We start from the raw sequence: 19,131 nt of genomic DNA, 5'->3' as shown, positions 1-19,131 counted from the left end.
ACCCCTACGGCTGACTGCTATGCGTTTGCAGAAAGCTCTCCTGATTATTCTGAGAGGGGAAACAACAGCCACACAAACCCGCTGTGTGTGGACAGTTAAACACAACTCATGAGGAAGCCTTATCCCGCCAGGCTCTGGAAACACACATTTCTTTTCGAGTGCGTTTAAAACCTAGTTTTGTCGCCCGGAAGCCGCCTGACCACCCTTCACAGAAACCGACCGCCGGAGCCGCCCAGGACACAAGATGGCGGGGGCTGTGTGTGGTAGGAGGCGCACAGCGCCGCCTAGCGGCTCAGAGCGGCCACACGCCGGCGGCGCGTGGCGGAGCTCGCCTCGGCGCAATGGCGGCGGCGCCGCGCGGCTGGAGAGAAGGCGCGCTGAGCCCAACGGCTCTCCGTAGGCGAGGGGCGGGGTGAGGGCACGCGAGAGGCACCCCCAGCACGTGGTCAGCCGGCGGGCCGAGGGGGCAGGGCCGGACCCCGCTCCGTGGGAGGGGGGAGGGTACGGGCCAATGAGCGCGCCCGCCGGCGGAAGCGGGAGGGTGGGGCTGGGCGGTGCGCCGTGCCTGCGCTCCTCGCCGCCTCTTCCCGCCGCCCGCCGCAGTGGTCGGGCGCGTGTGCGCGGCGCCGTGACCCGCCCCGCCGCCGCCCCACCCGGCACCGGCCCTACCGGCACCCCCGAACGGGCTCGCAAGGTAAGAAAGGGCGCGCAGCCGCTGGGGGGCCAGCCCCCGGGGCTGCGCGCTGGTGGCGGCTGGGCCGCGGCGCCTAGGCGACGGGGAAGGAGGGGTGAGGCGAGCCTATTGGCGGGCGCCGTCGCTACCGGGGCGGGGAAGGCGCGGGTGGGGGGCTCGCAAGGGGCTCCGGCCTGTGGCGTGCGGCGGCTCCCCGCCCGCAGGCACGTGTGTCAGAGCTAGGCGGGCCCATCCCACCCCGGGGCGCCGCCATCGCGCTGCTCTTCCCCGGAGGAGGTGGTTGGGGTCCGTCTTCCCCTCGGCCAGGCTCTTCCCGCCGCCCGGGCTCCGAGCCGACGTGTTCTCTCTCGTTAGCAGCCCCTGTCTCCAGCCCCCCGCCGCCATGGCCGACGAGCTCGACTTCACCACGGGCGATGCCGGCGCCTCGTTCACGTACCCTATGCAGTGCTCGGCGCTGCGGAAGAACGGCTTTGTGGTGCTCAAGGGCCGCCCCTGTAAGATCGTAGAGATGTCCACTTCCAAGACGGGCAAGCACGGCCACGCCAAGGTGAGCGGCCTCGGGTAGGCTCGGCAAGCCTCAGTCTGTTTCACAGCCCTGCGGCTCCCAGCCCTCGCAACGGCATCGCGCTCTCCTGCGTGGCTAACCTAGACGGGAGGGTGTAGCGTTTCATTTCGCAGCGTTCTGTATCCCGCCTTTGCCTTTCTCGCAGCAGTGTCACGTGTGTGTCTGCACTCTAGAGCTGGCTCGGGGATGTTCGTTAATGTAAAGTGTGAAGGGTCGAGGAAAGGGGGTGGGTTGTTTTTTTCACCCAACTTGTTAAAAAGCTTTAAGGATGATAGTGCTAAAGCCTGTTTTTGTAGTGGGGGTAGAGCAAGTTCTGGAAGGGGGCTGATGAAATCACTAGGGTGTGGTTGGGTTGTGCTGTCGCTACCCACCAAAACACTTTGCTGTCTGCCTGGGCTAGCAGACTTTCACTATTGTAGCGCTCAACTTAAGCACTTGTACTCAATTCAAGCACTTACTCGAGGAGCCGTGTTTCTGTTACGTAATCCAGAGGAGCTCAGCAAACACTCATTGCCTCTGTGGGCCTGCTCTAGCCCTACTTTGCTGTCTTGCCTTGCTGTTGCTTTGCTTTTTTCAGCACTGAGTGAGGAGTATCTTGCCCCTCCTGTGTCTCAGAAGGGACATTCTTACCTGCTGGCTGGGGCTACAGTCCTGCCTAAGCAGTTGACTTATGTATGTAGCTGTCTGGAGCTCAGACCAAGGCTAGACTCTCCCTTCAGTAATTCAGCAACACTTTATAGTGGGTATAGTAGAGTTTAGAGACAGATCTGCTACAAGCACCAACTAGTGGTATTTATAAGTTTCTGGACCTTGTATGATACATGTAGGTGGGCAAAACATTTAGGATTTATCAAAGCTAGAGTATACTAAGCCCTTGCCAGTATTTTCCTTTCTCCCACCTCTTGCTTTTTTTATGGATTATTTTAGATCCAGTTCTCTTAAGAAGTGGTTGTGAAAGGGTTTGAGAAGGCTTGTAATCCAAGCACTAGCTGTAGGGAGCAGCTACTGCTAGCACCAAGGCAGGTGGGAGCTGCTTTAATCTCTGTGCATGACCACCTCTTCTCTTCCCCTTAACCCTCATGTTGTCACCAACACTGTTGTGTTTCTGGGTACTGGAAGTTCTGAGTTTTCTTAAACACTGTGTACTCTGAGCTCTAGCTTGCTGCTGTAACACTACAAACAGCTATGGACGGTAACAATGGCTGATTCTCATGTAGTGTTCCTATAGTATGCTGTGAAAAGGCGTGAAAGACCCTCTCTTGGTGCTTGGGCTGCTTTCATACCACAAGTAAAGGCTCTAGGCAAAAGCTGGTATTACCCACAATCTCTTAGAAAACTGTGTGGAACCAGCAATACTGATGGCAGTGGCATCTTCTAGGCATTCTCTAGGACCAGCAGTAACTGATGGTAATTTTCTTCCCTTGTAGGTGCATTTGGTTGGTATTGATATCTTCACTGGTAAAAAATATGAAGATATTTGCCCATCAACTCATAACATGGATGTTCCAAATATCAAGAGGAATGATTACCAGGTGAGTTAACAATCACTGTGTCCTCCCACACATTAAGAGGCTTTATACTCCTAATACCACACATAAACTCTCTTCATCCCAAAATCTGCCTCAATTAATTAAGTACTGTTGTCAGAATTAAGGGAACTTGCCTGTATAGACGTGACGTTGCTGAACTCCGCATTTACTAAATTCTTAAAACTCTCAGGCTTACTGATGGAGAGCTCCTTACTGTACTAATCTCATGTTACAGTAGCATTCTTTAGAAATGACAGGTAATAGACAATTCAGAACTGTGATTTTTCTCTAGTTCGTGTTGTAAGGTCACTTCTTTATTCTTTGTGGTACTGGCATCCTTTAGAATTTAGAGTTTATCTCTGCTACAACTTAATATTAGTTAAAGGATAATCAGGATCTTGCTTCAAGTAAATTTGAATCTAAGCATATATTTATATGCTTAGATTCATTTATAATTCTGCCCTTAAACAGAGTAGATGAAATAACAAGACAGTTTAAATTGCATCTGATGCCAATTCTAACTTGCTACAGTGCTTTCTACTCCTTGTGTGGAATAGTTGTTCTCAATTAATTTTGGTGCTCCCAGCTCTGTACTGAAATACATGTATGCAGGGAACTTGGCAGACTTCTGTAATGCATTCTGTGATACAGACAGTTTGCTCTTAAAAGCAGCATGGTTCAGGTTCTCAGTTGTAACATATCTGCTATCTTCCCATTGTCCTGGGACTAGTTCTGGCCAGGAACTGATACATCAGCCTCAGCTGGGACACTGCAATTCCTCGACAAAGCCAAAAATCGCTGTGTTAGCAACTCAGAGCTAGTGCTGTTTGAATAAAGTGTGACCAGCCTTGTGCTGGAGTTCAGACCTTCCAGGAGATTCTTAATGTTGGTGATCTTTCATTGTTCTTGAGTCGTCACTGCTTCTGAAATTCTTGCTGTTTATCAGACTTGTCAGGGTTGCCTTTTGGGTTGACAGTTGTGTCTTCCAAGTTCCCTAACCTGCTCTGTTGAAATAGCTGCTACCCTTAGCCCAGCCTTCCAGTTAGGCTGGAAACAGCATTGTAAAAGTGGCCCAGAACTTGGTGGATGTTCCCTAATTTATTCATTAGCCTTTAATGTAAATGATGGTATCCTGTTGTACAAATGAAGGTATAGAAGTGTACATACAGGTCAACTATTGTGTACTTTGTGTGCTTTATAAAAGCAATGCTGTTCAGTGAACAGCATTTCAGGTACTGTTTCTAATTCATAGATGTAAAAAGCTGAACTCATGATCTGGAAGCAGGACCTTTTTTAAATCACAAGGATGGGTTTTGCAGTGCCCTGTGTACTAAGAAGTAACCAGCAGGGTTCTGGTGGTTTTTGATAGCAGACTAGCTTTTGCTACAGTTGCTCTAGATCAGCTCTCTGAGTTGTTGTTAAACATTGACTTAAATTAGGTCCTTAACTGTTACACAGTACTAAAGAATTAATGTAACAGGTGGAGTTGACTGCTTTCTGCTTATCTTCAGCTACTGTCTACTGGTGGCTACTGATGTTAAACTTACTAAAAGTGAAATTCTCTTCACAGCTGATAGGTATTCAGGATGGGTATCTCTCCCTGCTGACAGAAAGTGGTGAAGTTCGTGAAGATCTAAAGTTGCCAGAAGGGGATCTTGGCAAAGAAATAGAAGGAAAATTCAATGCCAATGAAGATGTGCAGGCAAGTATAGATGGCAGACAGGACACGTTATGGTTAATTCTGCCTGAGAAGTCATACTTTGATATTGACCACTTGTATCTCTGTGAAGGGTGGGTAGAGAAGCAGGGAAATTGGTTCTTCGAGATGCAGAAGGACTTTTTTGTACTGGTGCACTCAGTATGGCACTGAAGCCTGGCCCAGTTGTCAGTAAGACAATAGGTGTAGCTCTGAAATATCTAGATAAATCCTAACAGTCCTGACCACACAGTGTGGATTGGAGCCTCCAGGCTTTCTTAATTGCTGACAGGTATAGAGTTTTGTGACATAGTCTGGGTAGTCTAATTTGCTGTTAGCAAACCTGTCTGCAGGTAGCTCTGCAGACTACAGTCTGTGCTGGACCACACCTAGTCACTGTCTAGGCTCTGTTGCAGGAGCTTGTTTCTCTTCCTCTGTGGTATGAACCTCAAGCTGCTGGCCAAGGCAACATGGCAAAGGGAAGGCAGTAGAAGAGCAAATTGGTAGGAAGGGCAGGTACTGTGGATATCTTTCTAATGGCTGAATTTTTACCAGCTTCAGCTTCTGTTTTTCTTGAGAGATGGGACAGATGTTAAAATATGAAAATCTGTAACTTCCTCTGGCAGAGGTTGGAGCTTACTTACTTACCTTGTCTTTTCTTTCAGATATCTGTCATAAGTGCAATGAATGAAGAATGTGCTGTAGCCATAAAGCCTTGCAAATAAAGAGGATCACCAGGCTCGGGCAGCTGCTCAGGTCTGGACAAACCACAGATCTATAAATTTGGTTCCTATTGTCACCAAAGCTCTGGCCTTCACAAGCAACCTCATTTCTTTTTTGAATTGTTAAAAAGCAGTGCTGGATTCTGGATTAGTGTTGCAGGCTAACTGGCAGTTTTCAAAATCACTGAGATTTTAATTCCTTAATCGTAACTATTTTAACATTCCTGTGGGTTTCAGCTATGGATCTGAGAAACCAATCAGGTGTTACTAGTGAATATATTTTTATTTGCTTGAGCAAAACAGTGTTTGTCTGTATGAACAGACAAAATACAGTATTCAGGGGCTTTTAGATAAGCTGGTAGGTATCTAGGATTATAAAGTGACCTAGAGCACAAATAGTATTTTTCTTGACATGTTTAGGTAGAACTGACAATAAAACAATAAAAGTAGCTTTTTTTTTTTTTTTTTAATGCTTAAGTATTTTGTGGATTGGGACTCTTGCAGAACTGTAGGTGCCAATCGCAACTTTTAGACCAAGAAACTCAAGTGATCAAAAATGCCAGCTGGCTTGACCAAGCCCCAGTGGCCATGTGCAACTTAACTGTATTACCTCTGTTTTCTTCTTTGCCAACTTGTTGGCTTATTTTGATGATAAAATGGTGTCAAAAGCCTACCTGTGGTTTAGGCAGGCAGTTGGAATATTGGGTAGATGAGACATAGATAGGTCAAGGGGACACAAAGGTGAGAACGGATGTTAAAGCTATAGACTTTCACTCGAGGCCTTTGTCAGACTTGAAAAAAATAGTTCAATTGCTTTCCTTTATTTTATTTATCTTAAACTATGAAAGGGTGACAAGCTCCACGGAAATCTGTTGCAGTGCTTCCAGCTTTAGATTTTAATCTTCAGGTGTAGACCATATTTTTGTAGCACAGGGACCACGGGTTTTCTCAAAAAGTGGGACAAACTGTAGCATCGAGCCTAAACTAAATGCATGTGATTCTTTTTAAAAAATAAAACTATGGTATTTTCAAACTATAGACTTGACAGACAATACTGAACAACCATGGCTTAACTATAAAAGTAAGTAAATTGCTACATAGTTATGAAAGCTAGCTCCCATCCAGGGGCGTTATGAGTCACTGAAACATGCATGCATGCCTCTAGTTAGTAGCTTAATGGGCAAACACAAGGCTTCATAGCAATAGTTAATGGAAGGATAACTAGTGTTCCTGTTTAAGGCGTTCAACTTGAATTCTAAAACTTGGTGACTCTTCATGAGTGGGAAACTCTTAGCCTGTGGTTCAGACCTCTCTTCACAGTTGATAAAATTGCTTCATGAGCTTGCCTTAAGCTTCAGTGGCTGTTGGCTGATTGAGGATAACTTTTAAGCATGTAGCATTCTGCCCTGGATACATGCTCCATTCACAGTGGGCCGTGAAAGTCAGAGGTCATACTCCTGTGAACTGTTTAAAATGTTTTCAGCTTAATAGTATATACTCCTTAATCCCCAGAGGGCTCATGGCAACTGTCCTGAACTGCCCTTGTACATACTATGGCAGGGCTTAGCAAATCTTGGGGGCCTAATGTATATGGTGAAAACATGTGTTTTCTACAGGCTTCTTGTGACAGGGAGAGCAGTACCAGTGAAGGTAAAGACAGCAATAAATATACTCTGGTAATAAAGCACAGTTACCTGGAACACCTGACAGAAGTAAGAGACTGCCACATGCTCTTGCCTAGCACAATGCACATTGCAGGTGAACTTTATAAAAACGCCTGGATTGAAATGGCAAAACTGCTTTAAAAAAACACCTGTAGACACAAGAGATTGAGATGCATTCAGAATAGTTTTGACATGCATGCTGAATAGTTCAAGCTAGTCTGCACTGTGCTCCTTTGTTTCTCCATTGAAAAGGTACCTGAAAGACAGGCTCTGTGGGCTTTGGAGGTGATGGTGAAACCATTGATGGTATTGACAGCAAGGTGAGCTGTGTGGGAAGTCATAGGTTGCTATGGCAAACTAATGCAAGTTCTAATGCTATCACTGTATTACAAGTACTTACAATATGCTTGAAAACTGCAAGACTCTGATTTGTCCGTGTTCTGGTAGTGCTTTAGTTTACTTTCAGGTGCCTGTCTGTCCTCTAAAACCTTGTTGGAAGACAGGTATTTGATGCCACTGGCCCACAGTCTGAGCATTTACTTAACTTGCGAGCTCTCCAGGACAAAGGCTGGATTTTGTCCTGTTCCTACAAGTGGGGTTCTGGTCTCACTGGAGTTTACAGGTACTACAGCTATCTAAAGATAAAGGTTTTATGACCTCCAGCTTGCTGGAAGAGCCTTCCTTGGGACTTACAGATGTCCTTCTATTGCAACCTTCAGTTCTGCAAGATTTAAATGATTAAGTACTTCATTATAGGTTTGTTCTTATATACTTAGTTGTCTTTTGTGAAGCACTTCGAACACTATGGAAGTGCAGAGCATTTGCTTGTCATGCATGAAGTTTCCCATAGTTAATAATACATAAGCATGAGTTAAGCATAATCGCAAAGTTTCAGTAAGGTTAAAAGTTGCTTCTAAATTAGAACATGTATTTGAGGCATTTTTTTCCAGAGTAAGATGTTTCAGTTTACTGTCAGAATTGTTTGCAACAAACTTTGTGATCAGTAGTTCATATAGATGCGTATTTTTAAGATCCCTAACCAAATGCTTAGGGAAGTTCTCCTTTCATAGCTTTACTTTAAAACAAATCTTACTGATGTACTTGTTCTGTAGTACTGTCTTAACACTTAAATTGTGTCAAAACTGAAAACTATAATCTTCTAAAACCTGATGGCAATTGCTTAGAGTAAAGACTGTGAAACCTAGGAGGTAAAGAAAACTATTCCCAGTTCAAATAATGCATTTTTTTAATGGCTCCAATTCACTGAGTTTCTCCTACTAATTTACAGAATTGGGAAAACCACAGTGTTTCCTGCCTCAAGTGTTGGCAAGTAATACATTAAGATTTCAATAGATCCTTCTAATTTTTGCTTATAATGGTGGTTTTTCAACTAGGCTCTTGCTAGTTGAGCCATGTTCTCAGGGCTGTTCTTTTTTTTAAGAAGTTAGCTGAATTTTGTTTTGACGTAACTGCTTTCAAGCCTCTTGCAGGTTTTTCTAATCCACAGTGTATACAGAAATGGTGCACGATCTGTAGTTTCAAAATACAGGTGATTTTGCATAATCTGTAAAGAATTCAAACTTGTTGACAGTTCAGACTCTTATGGTTACTGCAGGTCAGTCTCACAGAATTCAGAATTCAATAAATCCCACTTTTTTTTTGGTTGAGTAATTAGAATGTAGTTTGTTACAGTAGAACTAAACTTCAGGAGAAAAGGACCTTGTTAAGGATATTTCAAGTATCTCGCTTATACACAGAGAATGTTAACGAAGGTGTTGATCCTGGAGGTGTTGTAGTGGGAGCATGGTGGAGCATTCTGCAGTCTGGTGTGGGCATGCCAAGATGGGCAGAGGCCTCTCCAGCACCTACAGTCTGGCCCTACAGTATTTGGCATCTGAGAGTAACTTGGTTTGTGAGTTGAAACCCGAATGTTTGCTGTGTATTGCTGTATCGCAGAAAACCCCTGCTGTCCTGTGCTGTATATTTAAGCGTTATTGTTTGGTGTGGCTTTCAGAACTCTGGGGAAAGAGGAATGATGGTGATGACTGCTTTTCCTGGTGATGGTGAAAACCAAGCCCTGTAACTGGTGTGAGCCGGGAGCAGCAGCCCTGGTGGTTCAAATGTGTGTGTGTTTTGGAAGCTGTATTGTTTTCAACACCATGCCAATGATCAGGGGAAAGATGTATGTACACTGTTTTGCTCCAGAACTAATAAAGATGTCAGTGCTGCGGGGATCTGGGTTGCTTCAAGGCTGAGTGCATCTGCAGGCTCCTGCGCTGACCTGGCTGCAGTGAGAACACTGTTGTCAGCCCACGCGCCCGGAGGAGAGCGGCGCGGCCAGCGGGTTGTTACGAGAGCAAGAGAACCGCTTGCGTTCCTGTCCTACAGAAATAAAATCAGAACTCAAACACACGGCTGCCTTCCTCATTCGATATTGCCGCCCCGCCGCGAGCGTAACATGGCTGCCGGGGGCGGGCTCCCCCTCCCAGCTGCCTCTGGTAGCGCAGGCGCTCTGCGCCGCTTGCATGCGTGGTGACGTCACCTCCGGGACTATAAAAGCGAGGCGAGCGATTCGCTTCTTCCTTTCTGCGGGAGCGTGGCGCGGTAGCATGGCGCCGGTGAGTGCGGGCCCAGACACAGGGGGCGGGTGGGCCGGGCCGCGGTAGCATGGGACCGGTGAGTGCGGGCCCAAACACAGGGGGCGGCTGGGCCGGGCCGCGGTAGCATGGGACCGGTGAGTGCGGGCCCAGACACAGGGGGCGGGTGGGCCGGGCCGCGGTAGCATGGGACCGGTGAGTGCGGGCCCAAACACAGGGGGCGGCTGGGCCGGGCCCGGCCAGGCGGTTTGATGACCTCGCCGTCGGGGGCGAGGGGGCCTGGGATGAGTGGTGGCCGGCGGGTCCCGGGCCGGGTGAGCCGGCTGCGGCTAGTCCAGCTGCCCAGGCGAAGGCCCTCTGCCGTGTCCCGCGCTGATAAAAGCTGCTGGTGTGGGTGTTATGGATAATGATGGGTGTTCTTCCGGTGTTTTAGCAAAAGGACAGAAAATCAAAAAAATCCATCTGGAAGTTTTACCTTGACTTGACCCATCCTGTGGAAGATGGAATCTTCGATTCTGGGAATTTTGTAAGTCGTGGTTTGCTCATACTCCTGGTGCGCAGTTTTTATTATAATCTTAGTACGATATCTGGATCCCAGCTCAAAAGTTACATTCTAAATTAGTAAAATCAACAGCTGTTCTTTAAAGTATTGGTGCTTTTGAAAGCTTAGTTGTATTTATAGTTAAGATGGCTTATACTTGTCCATGAATAGAACTGTTTTAAATTAAATACTGGTTTAGCCCAGGCGTGACTTCTTTAATTGCACTCTGTAGACTATTACTGCATTGTAAATACTTGATATCGGGACATCAGTAAATGGTGATTTTTAATATTGCTATATGGCTAGGGTCCCTTCCCTAGTTCACATCTAGGGTGCCATTCCCTAGTGTTCTATTCCTTTAATGTTGAAACAGGAACAGTTCCTAAAGGAGAAGGTTAAGGTCAATGGAAAAACTGGAAACTTGGGCAACACTGTTCATATTGAACGCCTGAAGAACAAGATCACGGTGACATCCGAGAAGCAGTTTTCTAAAAGGTTGGCATATGTTTCCTTTTGTTGTGGTTGTGATATTGAACATGATGTGCTTCAGATACATACAGAGGAGGTGTTGGCTCAGACCTTCATAGTGCTTGTAAATGTTTGTGGAAGACATAATTCAAACAGATCTCTAGCATTAGATACCAAAAAAACCTCTGCTTTTTAAAACTTAGGGCTTGAGTGCAAATTAATACTCTCTAATATAAGCATAATAATACAGAGATGCTTTGTATATGTTGTTAGAAGTGTATCAAGGAAAGATAGGCTTTTAAAAGCCATGCTGTATTCATATAATGGGTGGCTGTTTCATTACTTGCTTGGTTGTATTAAAACGTATGTGTATGCAGTACATGCTGTTGCAGAAGAACCTGTTGAGTCAGATGAAGCGTTAAACTGCTCAGTGTGTTAGGGTGTGCAGTGGATGTGTGTGCTGATGAGAGGTTCCTTCCTAATGAGCCATTCCTTCCCTGCAACCCCCCTTCATTTGTTGGTACAGATACACAAGTATCTGTCCTGTTAGACCAAGGTTTAGAACCACTTCTCAGTGCTTTTGAGTTACTGGCATTGTGCTGTGTAGTCAGAAAGCATCAAATAGCAAATTCATAGGTACCTGGAATGAAAGTACCCTGTTATATATGGTGATTTTTAATGAATGGATATAATCAGTGTGTTGGTCCCCTCCTGGAGCCATGTCTTGAATGGAGCGCAGACAGCAGTAAGGGTTGTTAAACAAGAGAGTTGTAACATATAATTACTGTTTTTAAGGTACCTAAAATATCTCACCAAGAAGTACCTCAAGAAGAATAACCTGCGTGACTGGCTTCGTGTTGTTGCATCTGACAAGGAGACCTATGAACTACGCTACTTCCAAATCAGCCAAGATGAAGAAGGATCGGAGTCTGAGGAATAATTGAAGCTTAGCTTTGTACTACATGCAGTGTACAAAAGACAAGAACATCTATTTATAAGAATACTTAACTTATTGGTGAATAAAGACTTTGTACCCTGTTTGACAGATCATGGGTATAGTTTTCTAGCCTTTTTTCTAAGTTCTAATTAAAAACCAGCATGGAGAATTTTTTGATTTGCAGTTTTCCTTCCACTGTTAGAAATCAGAGCTGCTCAGTGTGGTGTCAAGAGTCCAAGTAGAAAAGGACTGAGCCCTTCAGCCAGTATGAATGTAGGAGGACAGTGACATCAGTGTTTAACCGTTTTGGTAAAAATAACACTAGAGCTTCCTGTGACTGGAAGTACCAGCTTGTTCTGCTAATATATGTGAAGCTAATGATACAATATTTAGTAAAAGTTTAATTCTGTTTGTTTAAAAACAGGGTTATGAATTTTTATAATAGTTTTTTATTCTGTGTGATTTATTCAAGTCTTGAATTGGTTGTAGCACAGTGTTGAAGTCTGGTGTTAGTAATGCTTTATTAATATCATAAAGCGAGGATCCATGTAGGCTCTGATACTGAACTTTGAGCTTGAACAAATCTGCTAGTTAAGGCTGAATTGTGCCAACTAAATTGTTTCATTTTCTGGTGATTTTTTAGTAATTATTTCAGCATTGTTTTTGCTGGCAAATCTCTGAGACAGACTATTTAGAGAGTTACAAAGCACAAAGCAATGCATTGACAGTCGCATGACACCCACTTGCTGTACCTAAATCTAAAAACTACAGAAGGGGAGATGAATGTTAGCAGCAGCCTTAGATTTTCTACTTGTCAATGTCTGTTCCTGAAGGGTGGCCCAGGGAGAGGAGAGGAGACAGTAGCGACTTGTGTAATCCTTGCCATATTGATGTGTGTCATTTTGCTGTTTCAGAGCTAGCTAAAAGCAGTGAGTCTCACTGGCAGCAAGGCTAAGGATTATTTCCAAGGTCCTATGTACTGAGCTTTATATGCTTCAGTGGAAATAAAACACCTGAAGTCCTGGCCTGTGATCTGGAGCACTGGATAATGCCAGAGCACTGCCGTGAGTATCCCTATTTGAGAAAAATCAATCAAAGCAGAAAATAAAGGTGGTTATGTTCTTCCTGTTCTGGAAGAACAGAAGATTGCTAATGCTTTTAGAAAGTAGTTATGTAATACAATATATATAATATATATAACTGTATAGTTATATAATGCTGCCTGTATTGAGCAGACAGCATTGTTTTCCACAGTAAAGCTACAAATAGTTGAAAACTATCTGGTCTGGTTTTGCTGCACTAAGTTAAGCAAAGGGCATGACTGACAGTTGTATTTCAGAATCCATTCCCACCTGTTTTTTCCATAGTTGAGCTTTTATGTGACAATATATCCTGAATGCTAGACTGACACAGCAAAGCTGCTCTGATTAAATGGAGCCAGCACAAACAAAATTGGAGCTAATGGAATCATGTTGCATAGTTGTTCTTCCTCCTAAAGCAGGCTGGCATCTACCCATGTAGTTGTATGGCCCAGCAGATACAGATTGTCTGTAGTCAAAAGACATGAAAACAAGGCCTGGGATTTCAAGCAAAGCTACTCATTTCATAGCTGGGGTTGGAGGAAAACTGCCAAGGCAGTCATGTGTGTTGTATTACTCACTGAGCTTCACTGCAGTGACGATGGAGTCTAGGAATTCCTTTTCTGATGCTTGACAACATGGAAAACTTGAAAAACCAAATTCCAAGTTTCTTGTAAGTGTGGATCCAGCGTGTTTTCATAAATTTAGAAACCTTTTCCTTCCTGCCTCTTCAGATACCAGTCAAGCATCTTTGTTTTATTGCTGTGTTGTCCAAGCTGTGATAGCTGTATCCTGAGGCCTGTCTGGCTCTATGCTTCTGAGCGTGCAGGCTGTTAGAGCTTTCTCAGGCAGTTAGGGATATTGAGTCATGGAAAATCAGACAAGCTCTGGAAAACACAGTGATTCTTTCCTAACTTCATATATTTCACAGCTGAAGGGGGCAGATGCAATGCAGGTGGCAGGCAGGAAACAGACCTTGTTTGCATAAAGTAATTAATACTATAAAATTAATGCTATAAAATAACCAGTTTTGTTCATCTTTGTTTAGAAAGTTAAAAGATCCTGAACAGCTTGAAAACCGACAGAATTGACAGAATTTTCCATATTTAGTGCTGGACAAGAGCCCAGAAAAGCCCTGCTCGGAGGACTGGGCTGTCCTCATAGCTGCAGAGACACGCTCCTGTGTCAGCCAGGCAATGAAGCTGAGGGAAATACAATGCACCCACAGCATGAAGGCTTCACAGAGAACCAGGGCTGCTGCAGAGTTCGGTCCCCAGGGCTACATAGTAACATGCTGTCGTGGTTTAAACCCAGTTCAGCTACTGCTGAACCCAGGACACATGCTCTGGGTGCTTTAGGATTTCCAAAAAGGGATAAGCACAAAATGAAGCAGGAAGGAGTGAGTTACGGAACACCACTCTGATGCACCTCCACCCAGCTGAGACCCCTGGTCCACCAAGCCAGCACTTCAATTTGCAGAGGAATAATCATTGCAAAGCACCAATTGAACCGGTAGCACAGCAGGTGGGCCAAGGCCAACACGTGCAAGCTCAGGGCTCAGGAGAACAGTGTCACTCTAACTTTTACATGGCTTTAATACAGCAAATTTTTTCAAAAATATGTTAAAATATATTAAAAATATGTCTATATTCTCACCCATTTTTCATTTAAAGTTTCTCCATTTCATGTAAAATACTTTCACTGCTCTCCTCCAAACAAAACAAGTTTATGAGAGACCTCCCACACATGGAAAATTTCAATGTCTGGCAAATAAAAAAAAAAGCAAACAAATTTCTAAGCCTAAGAGCTACACGGCTGTTGCCAGAGCAGCAGCACCACCACATAAGCTGCTTATTATGAGCATACAGAGATGTTTTCTTCACCATCAGTCTCCATCACCCTTCCTGCAGCAAAACTATCACTGATTTCCAGTAAAGAAAGAGCAACAAAACCCACCAATGTCACCAATCGTAACACCACTAATAAAAGGTACTTCTACATGTTCTTGTATACCCATATGCTTTCTGTCCGTCTACCCTTCTCACCTATAGACCCAATGAAAAACAGCTTTAACATGTACCCAAAAGCAGCAGGATCAGAAATAAAGAGGTAAATAATAGCAGGAAATACGTGAAAAATGTTTTGGGGTACTATGTCTACAACAGACCCAGCATGTGTCGGATATTGAAGGAGGCACAGACTCAACATATTCACATAACATCAGCTCAAAGTAATTAGAGACAGAGAGGCCTGTGGAAAAATAAATAATAATGGCTTCAATGTACCCAACAGCAGGAAGCAAGCTTCAGTGGTGGGAGTGATCCAATTACACCAAATAAAGACAAAAACACATAACAATTATTTATTTTTAAAGATAAAAAGAAAACCCTGAGATCAGAAATGTGCAGATCTAAAAGGCCTTACGATATTGAAAGTAGTCTTTGTCCCATGAGCTTTAATAGCTATGTCAGATGAAGTGTCTTGTCCTGATCCCAGTCCCATGAGCAAGGGGCTGTGATTGCCATTAGCAGGTAAAGACTGATACCTGTCACAAGGACCACTCTGAGCAGTTAGATTCATAGGCACAAAAGCCGTAACACAGTGCTGCGAAAGCCAGGAGAAGGAGAAACAGTAAGTCAGAGGCACCAAGGAAGCTCCTGGGGACACATGGAAAGACCCTGAGGTGGAAGAAGGTGGCATCAAGACAAACTGGAGCAGATGTGCGCCCCCAGACAAGGCTGGCTGGGAAACACTTCAGCCCTCAGCATGTTACTGCCTGTGATGGCAGGTCTTCCAGGGAGAGCTCATGTGAGCCAGTGCTGCACAGTGTGGTCACCCACCCTTGCGGGCAGCACAGAGCTGCAGGGCTTGGCAGGGATTTCTGTAAGCAACATCCTATTCCAGCATCTAAATCCAGCAGGCATCTCCTGCTGCTAGCCTCCGGATTGCTGCCCAGCTGTCCCACCGACACACGAATGCCTAATTCCTGTGGCGCGTACATTCTCGGCAGGATGCTGCCATAAAACCACTTCCAGGCTTGCCTTGGCACCTCAGCTGCTATTTGAGCCCTAACTCGTGCTAAAGCTGCTGCTTGAGGGAAATGCTGTTGCAGAGCACAGACCATAGGTGGGAGGAGCAGCCAGGGCCAAGCTGCTACCAAATGGCCCAAACACCCTTCAGGCATCTGTAACATGACCCAAACACCCTTCAGGAGTCTACATCATGACCCAAACACCCTTCAGGCAGGATGCTGTGAGGCCCTCATGGAGGCAGTTGGGGGGGGAGGGGGGGGGAGTCGAAGGGAGGTGTTTTCATGACCCCTTCAAGTCTGGAAACTGCCCACAGCAGCTTTTGCCCCTCTATCCCTTTGCTCTGGGGGCTAATAGACTCACGAAGTGCCAAAGAGCCACCAGCTGGGAAAGATTTTCCATTGCTGTCCATCCATGCTGAATTTAAACAAGCACTTAAGAGAGAAATGTTTTAAAAGCCTATTAACAGATCTTTTTTGTTGTTGTTTTTTTTAACTAGGTAGTTTAACTTGGCAAGACAGTTCAAACATCCCATCCCACAACAGTGAGCACTAAGCATGATTTAAGTCTTACCTTTGTTACAATGTTCTTGCCATCAGGTTAGGAGTTTGGTTGGGATTTTAAATGGGAACGTGGGTCAAGGAGCATTTTTTTTACACAGTGGCCTGATCACTGTGCCAATGTTCCCCATGCACTGACGGGATGCTTTGAGCCAAACCTGCAGGTGCCAGAGCTGACAGCATCAGGATCTTCTTAATTGCTGGCAGTAGGTCAGGAAGATGGAAGATGGCACTAAATAATAAGTACAGTAAGGTGCACAAATAGCAGAATCGAAAGCAAATGACTAAAATGCATTAGTTTGATGCAGAAGGGCAAGATGCTTCAGGGTGCAGCGCTGCTGCCAGCTCTGGTGGGAGCCACCCCAGCTGCCCCTCTGCTCCTCAGCAAGGACAGATAAGGGGTGTTCAAACATCCTTCTTCCTAACTCAGTAACGTTTCCCAGCAAAGCTGCATTCATCAGTCTTCACCCTTTCAGCTCATTTAGAAAATATTTACACTGCTGGAAGATAACAGCCCTGAGACACAGCAGGCTGGGAGCTTCCAAGCTTCCAAGCTTCTCCCCAGCAGCTGTTTTGGGACCCCTTCTCCTGCCCCAGCCTGGGATGCTGAGACCCCTACAAGGGGTAAATACCCTCACCTGGAACTCAGCCGCAGCAGGGCACTGTGAGGCTGGTGGAAATAACTTGCAGAGCCCGGGGGTGGTCAGCAAGGGGCAGCTGAACTGGGGTGATTAGTCTGAAGCCCAAAGCTGGAGGGTTATGCCATTGCTCCTGGCTGCACATCACCCACCTCATAGTCCAGGGACCTGTTTTCTTCCTCATGCAGGTTTTGGGGCAGATGGTAATATGCTGGAAGCAGGGATCAAATCTTTTCTCTGGACAGCCTCAGGAGCAAAGGAGCAGGGATGCTGCCGTAGAGCATCACAGGGAACATCAACCCTCTGGAGGTGATGGGTGTGCTGCTGCATCTTCCACACAGTTATGATATAAGTGTGTTCCATGAGAAACTATACTGAAGCTGAAAAATACTAATGAAAAACACTAATGAAAGCCAACCACAGGAGCCCCCTCATTACACTATCTTTGCTGTTAAATTTAAATTGCTCCAGTGTTTGCTTTCAGGCCTGCCAGACCCCACTGACTTGGCTGACAGGTTACAACTCCATCTCAAGAGGTCTTTGCTAGCAGCGCTGCAGTGAAGAAACCTAGAAGGGCGCTAAAACTTGTGGTATTGGCTCAAAGTCATGAAGTTGAATAATTAATTATATCTTACTCTGGCATTTAAAGGAGTGGTATTTCTCAGCTCTTCTTGGCAGAAGAGTTAGACATTAATTCATTTCTTAAATTAAAGTTTCAGGAAATCATGTGATGGCAAGGGCTGAAATTTTAAGCTAATACATGGTAAAAGTTGTAGTGGATCTGACCGAAGGTCCTGGACCTCAGTGCCCTCACTTCAGAGGGGGTCAGGAATAGGAGGCAGCATCAGCAGTACCCACCAGACTGCAGCAGCTCATGGTTAGGGACCTTTCAAGCCAGAGCTGGCATCTATATGTTCAATAACCCTCGCTAGATTCCTTTCCTACTGTAAATTTGTTCAATTATTTCTCCAAACACCAGTTATTGCCAGGCTTGCAGTTACACAAAACCAATGTATCTGTGAACTCAGCAGAAGATGCAGCCAAATAAAGCAGGCATGGTCTGAAGATGATATGAGCGCTGCTCAGCAGGGAAAGGAGGAATGAACAGGGAGGAGCATTATCTGCCTGAACACTCCTGGCTCTGGCTGCAACCCTCTCGCCTCCTCCATAAGCAAAAGCACATCCATTCATTAAAGTACGGTTGAGTGCCCCATTTCAGGCACAGAATGGGTGGGTTTTCCTGCCTTTGCCCTTCTGCAGACCACTTGGCCCTTTGGAGGAAAAAAGTCCTTAATTAATTTTTGCACAGGATTAATCTGATCCTAAGTGCATGTGCAGAGCCCGGGGCTGGGCACAGGGAGTGAACATGACAACGGACGAGGCCTTGGGTGATATGGTTTAGTGTGAGGTGTCCCTGCCGACGCAGGGCGGTTGGAACTCAATGATCTTAAGGTCTTTTCCAACCCTAACTGTTCTATGGTTCTATATTAAAACCGTACATGTATTTATATAATTATTATATGTAATACCTATTATTTATAACAACACATATAGATAACGTATAAATAAAATATATAGATATGTAGATTACAGGTATATATTATACATAGATATGCACATAAAATATTTTATATTATACATATTTTTTATATACATGTGTGTGTATACATGTATAATTACTAGGGAAAGTGACTTTCAGGGGATAGGAATGATGGCAGCAGTGTGTTGAAAGGACTGTACCGCATCTGAGTGCTGAGCCACCGCAGGGCTCCAGACTCCATCAGGGAATGTAATCACACTCTGTAATTGCACACTGCGGCCACAGAGGTATAACCATGTGTTTGGTGGCAATCCTGAGCACCACACTTTCGGTCTTGGATGAGCTTTATAGCACTTGGAGGTTACAGGAAATCTGCTTTTTCTCAGTGACTTCTGACCTTCAAACCCACCCTGGGAAGCTCAGGAGAGCTCTTTTCCTCTCCCCTCCAAACACAATAAAGAAGCATCAAGCAACCAATGTTTTTGCAGGTGCAGAATTATCTGTTGGGAGAGCAGACTGCAGAGATCATGATATAAAGCTGCAACTTTTCTGCTCACCTTTAGCAGGAAGCCTGTGATCCAAAAATCAGTAAGGCCCCTGAATTCAGAAACTGGGCAAAACCCATAGCTTTTGTTTCAGTGAATTCTGGGGGCCTTTCTGAATCTCCTTACAACGCAATGGCATCAGCAAGGGTGCCCTGGGAGGGGTGTGCAGCATGGTCTGCCTACCTGCACGCGTCTGGGACACTCTTTGTCAGAGTGGGATTGCTGGGACCCAGTGTAGAAGGGGCATTTGGCTGCTGTACACAAAACCTTTGGGGAGAGCTCTGCTTGCTAGTCAAGAAATTACTGATGTCACCTGCCTAATCCCTT

General features: G+C 45.2%; 2 protein-coding genes and 1 long non-coding RNA gene across 5 annotated transcripts; all 3 read left to right on the top strand.

The window, feature by feature from the left end:
• The first annotated feature begins 536 nt into the window (after positions 1 to 536).
• On the top strand, positions 537 to 9,104 carry EIF5A2 (eukaryotic translation initiation factor 5A2). Of its 3 annotated transcripts, XM_062603306.1 has the most exons (5): positions 544 to 694; positions 1,049 to 1,241; positions 2,687 to 2,791; positions 4,359 to 4,490; positions 5,150 to 9,104. In XM_062603306.1, the coding sequence occupies exons 2-5, from the start codon at positions 1,077 to 1,079 to the stop codon at positions 5,207 to 5,209; spliced, it is 462 nt and encodes a 153-aa protein (XP_062459290.1). In that variant the 5' UTR covers positions 544 to 694; positions 1,049 to 1,076; the 3' UTR covers positions 5,210 to 9,104. The 3 variants fall into 3 exon arrangements, with proteins under 3 accessions (XP_062459289.1, XP_062459290.1, XP_062459288.1); XM_062603305.1 differs by having other exon boundaries at positions 537 to 694; positions 1,052 to 1,241; positions 4,359 to 9,104; XM_062603304.1 differs by having other exon boundaries at positions 4,359 to 9,104.
• Positions 9,105 to 9,345: 241 nt separating this feature from the next.
• RPL22L1 (ribosomal protein L22 like 1) lies at positions 9,346 to 11,583 on the top strand. The gene is made up of 4 exons (XM_062603308.1): positions 9,346 to 9,488; positions 9,901 to 9,993; positions 10,382 to 10,503; positions 11,272 to 11,583. The coding sequence occupies exons 1-4, from the start codon at positions 9,396 to 9,398 to the stop codon at positions 11,414 to 11,416; spliced, it is 453 nt and encodes a 150-aa protein (XP_062459292.1). The 5' UTR covers positions 9,346 to 9,395; the 3' UTR covers positions 11,417 to 11,583.
• Positions 11,584 to 13,514: 1,931 nt separating this feature from the next.
• Positions 13,515 to 14,100, top strand: LOC134155717 (uncharacterized). The gene is made up of 2 exons (XR_009961695.1): positions 13,515 to 13,778; positions 13,828 to 14,100. It is a non-coding gene; the product is annotated as an uncharacterized LOC134155717 (long non-coding RNA).
• The last annotated feature ends 5,031 nt before the right edge of the window (positions 14,101 to 19,131 follow it).

Source organism: Pezoporus occidentalis, unplaced genomic scaffold, assembly GCF_034315485.1.
Source record: "Pezoporus occidentalis ecotype Australia unplaced genomic scaffold, CSIRO_AGI_Poc_V1 ctg8, whole genome shotgun sequence".
Lineage (NCBI taxonomy): Eukaryota > Metazoa > Chordata > Aves > Psittaciformes > Psittacidae > Pezoporus > Pezoporus occidentalis.
The sequence above is the reverse complement of the archived record's forward strand: the minus strand, read 5'-3'. Positions and strand labels throughout refer to the sequence as shown.

Excerpts from the sequence above, each read along its gene's own strand:
- EIF5A2 (XM_062603305.1), top strand. The coding sequence starts at position 1,077 with ATGGCCGACGAGCTCGACTTCACCACGGGCGATGCCGGCGCCTCGTTC. Across the intron at positions 1,242-2,686 it reads GCAAGCACGGCCACGCCAAG|GTGCATTTGGTTGGTATTGA; the intron begins GTGAGCGGCCTC and ends CTTCCCTTGTAG. Across the intron at positions 2,792-4,358 it reads TCAAGAGGAATGATTACCAG|CTGATAGGTATTCAGGATGG; the intron begins GTGAGTTAACAA and ends TTCTCTTCACAG.
- RPL22L1 (XM_062603308.1), top strand. The coding sequence starts at position 9,396 with ATGCGTGGTGACGTCACCTCCGGGACTATAAAAGCGAGGCGAGCGATT. Across the intron at positions 9,994-10,381 it reads TCTTCGATTCTGGGAATTTT|GAACAGTTCCTAAAGGAGAA; the intron begins GTAAGTCGTGGT and ends ATGTTGAAACAG. Across the intron at positions 10,504-11,271 it reads GAGAAGCAGTTTTCTAAAAG|GTACCTAAAATATCTCACCA; the intron begins GTTGGCATATGT and ends ACTGTTTTTAAG.